Here is a 3,295-nt window from a genome sequence, read left to right as displayed (position 1 = left end):
GAGACGCTGAAAGGTAGCGTGCCAGGGACCTCTTGACCATAGCGGACCCATCCTCTGCCAAGGTAAAGAGTCGTCACGAGTTTCACTACAAGTGTACTGCGGGCGAACTGCGCTTGAAAGGAGCGTGTTGTTCTGGTCTACAGACATACATCTTCCTTCAACATCTTCCTTTAAACTCCTCCATATTTCCCATCTTTAAAACTCTTCTATCCTGCCAGTAATTAATCCAGATGCCTTCAGAAATGTCTGTTGTTTTTATTAAGTAAAACGTGCCAAGTTTTATTAATCAGACCCAGACCAGTCTAATCAAGTGTACAATGTTTTGATGTTAAAATTTTGATTCTGTGAATAAATGACCACATTTATTTTGATGGGTCAAAGAAAATTAGCGTCTCATGTCACTGATTAAACCATCTACGCACAGTTACCTCTGTCACATATCTGTAAGTAGCTCGAAAAAGAGAGAACCCGTTATTTTAAATATGACTGTAGTGAAGCTCTGAAGCTAACCTAGCCCTTTAGAACACTACATAATACTGTTTAAGATATTCCATATTTCTTTAATATTATGTTTTTTCATCCATTTTCTTTTTGTAATATTCTTTGTTGCAGAACATTCTTCTGGTTTTCACCAGATTCTTCCATTGTTTCTGTCCAAGCTAAAATGTGCAAAAATGCAGCACAGATTCTACCATCATTCAATAAAAATGAAGCCAAAACATAAAAGCTGTGTGTGCAAAACTGAGTCCACCACTGATGATCAAATGTATTGATCAAATCAGTGTGATCAGCTCTATAAAAACAGCTGTTTATCATCCTAAAAAGGGTTAAAGGTTATTTCAAATTATTTGTCGTCCATCATTCTATGATGTGAAGAATTATTCATGAGTATAAAAAGACTGGAGACAGCTGACAAGCTTCTCAAGAGGCAAATGTCAGAAAATTCACCCCAGGGGCAGACCATGCAATGCTTGGTAAAAACTCAAGAGCGCATTTAAAAAAAAATTGGTCAGAACAGCTTAGATTTGGAAACGTGCATCTGAATGAACCACAAGACTTCTGGAACCATGAGACCAGAAACTAGATGTGTGACCATCGGGGCGGCTGTGGCTGAGTAGTTAGAGCAGTCGTCCTCCAATGTGAGAGTTGGGGGTTCAATTACACCAACAGTCACATGCCGAAGTGTTCCTGGGCAAGACACTGAACCCCTCATTGCCTCCGATGTGTCCCATCGGTGTATGAATGTGATAAAGCACTGATTATTCTTAGAGTGCTGTATGAACGGGTACAAGGGCACAGAAATTGTTTTGAGTATCTTGATAAGATAGAAAGGCTCTGTAAAAGTACAATCCATGGTGGTGAAGGGCCAATGGTTTGGGCTTGTCTTGCTCCCAAATGGGCCTAGGCACCTTGCAATCACTGAGTCAACTATCAACTCCTCTGCAGAGAAACAAATGTGAGGTCCTCTGTTTGACAGCTGAAGTTTGGACCAAAGTGGGTCGTGATGCACCGGGACACGGATCCTTGACTTGAAAAGAGATTGGCTGAAAAAAAAAGAATCAAGGTGCTGCAACGGTCCAAAGTCCAGTCTTTACACTTCAGAATCAGAATAAACTTTATTGTCATTGCACTAAGATACAACGAGAACATGTACGTACAGTCGTCCGAAAGATGGGCGGAGTGGACGAAGATGCTGCTATGGAAGCGCGGCCCTCTTATTCTTATTCAGAATAATATTTTGCTTAGATGAGAAAAGGGAAGAAAACATGAGGAGAGACGGTATAAAAAAAAAAGATCTTTCACGCTGTGTCCTAGACAGGGCACGATTTGAGGCATTAAAAAAAAAAAAAAAAACTACCACAGCATAACACATAAATAGACGTGATACATGTGCATATAGTGAATTGCAGTTTCTGCCTTTTAAAGTCTGGCTGGTATATTCCTCTGATGGAAACTCAAAACAGCCGAATTAATTCCTTAAAGTCGAGCTCACAGCTTCTTCAAGATTATTCCTACCTTCATGTGTGCTGCTACACAGTTCACAGTCCTGATAACAGCTGCTCCATCTCTCTGATACAACCGCACATAATTCAGTCAGAGCGCTGCCGAGCTTCGACACATCCACACAAATTTATAGACAATCCAGATTTCACCAGCCAAACAGCAAAAAAAAAAAAAAAAACCCAGTTGTCATCATAATCCAATTTGTTTCCGTCGAGGTAAGAGGGTCCTCCTTACCCTGACTCCTGTCGGGAGAAGTTGACCAATTTTGTTGAGAGACCAGCTGATCCTTCGAATTAGGAAGGTATGCAGTAAAAAAAAGCTCTGTAAAGGTTCATAGGACGAAAGAGTGCAGAAACACGTCTGACTTCACCCGAGTACAGAGAAAAAAAAATGTTGCTGAAATGTTGTGGCAGGATCTTAAGAGAGCTGTGGAAAAATTCACGTTTGAAAACCTCAATGAACTGAAGCTGTGTTGTCTGTGGAATCTCTCATGTACTTTTGTACATTTGAGGTTAGATTTGAATACTTTTTACAACCTGAATGTCCAGATATGAGCAGCCAGCATAACTCAGTATGAAAATAAGAGTGCAGTGAGGTGCTGTGGATGTCTCACCAAAAGCCTGACGCTGCCCAGCACTGCAGTGGTCAGTATTCCTGTGAAGAAGGCCACAAGGTTCAGGCTGGCGAGGGTCCAAATTAAAACATACAGCGTGAAGACGTCTTTACAGCTTTGCACGCCAACAAACTCATAGTAGCTGTTGAGGTAGCCTCCACTGTGGAACAAAGTAAACATTCTGCTCATTCAGAAATATTTCATCAAACCAACATATAAATCCTAGCTGTGTAGTTATAATCAAAATACAAAAAAAGGATTAGATTTATTCATGTTTGAAGGCTGGTGCAGTGATAGTTATTTTTGGGCAGCACGATGGATCAGTGGTTAGCACTGTTGCCTCACAGCAAGAAGGTCCTGGGTTTAATCCCTGGTTTAGACCTGGGGTCCTTCTGGGTGGAGTTTGCATGTTCTCCTTGTGTTTGCACGAGTGTTCTCCGGGCTCTCCGGTTTCCTCCCACAGTCCGAACACATGCACTTTAGGCCTCCCTTGCAAAAGAGATCTGTGATCTCAATGGGATTGGCCTGTTTAAATAAAGGTTAATAATAATAAAACTGTTATAGTAATGATTCGTCTCACTTGGCGCAGTCGTACAGGTCGCAGCAGTAACAGGTGCCACTTCGAACCGATATGGTACATGACTCCTTTAGACTCCAACATGTCACCTGAAAAAGATA

General features: G+C 41.3%; 1 protein-coding gene across 1 annotated transcript in view; it reads right to left on the bottom strand.

Moving 5' to 3' along the window:
- Window positions 1–2,421: 2,421 nt before the first annotated feature.
- The window catches only part of LOC119411538 (transmembrane protein 255B), a 17,178-nt gene continuing 16,304 nt past the window's right edge, over window positions 2,422–3,295 (bottom strand). The window contains exons 5-7 of the mRNA XM_037678491.1: window positions 3,198–3,283; window positions 2,618–2,777; window positions 2,422–2,430 (exon numbers count right to left, since the gene is read on the bottom strand). Of these exons, the coding sequence (XP_037534419.1) occupies window positions 2,422–2,430; window positions 2,618–2,777; window positions 3,198–3,283 (255 nt within the window). The remainder of the gene's footprint in view (window positions 2,431–2,617; window positions 2,778–3,197; window positions 3,284–3,295) is intronic.

The sequence above is a fragment of the Nematolebias whitei genome, chromosome 6, assembly GCF_014905685.2.
Source record: "Nematolebias whitei isolate Nwh7 chromosome 6, NemWhi1, whole genome shotgun sequence".
NCBI lineage: Eukaryota > Metazoa > Chordata > Actinopteri > Cyprinodontiformes > Rivulidae > Nematolebias > Nematolebias whitei.
The sequence above is the reverse complement of the archived record's forward strand: the minus strand, read 5'-3'. Positions and strand labels throughout refer to the sequence as shown.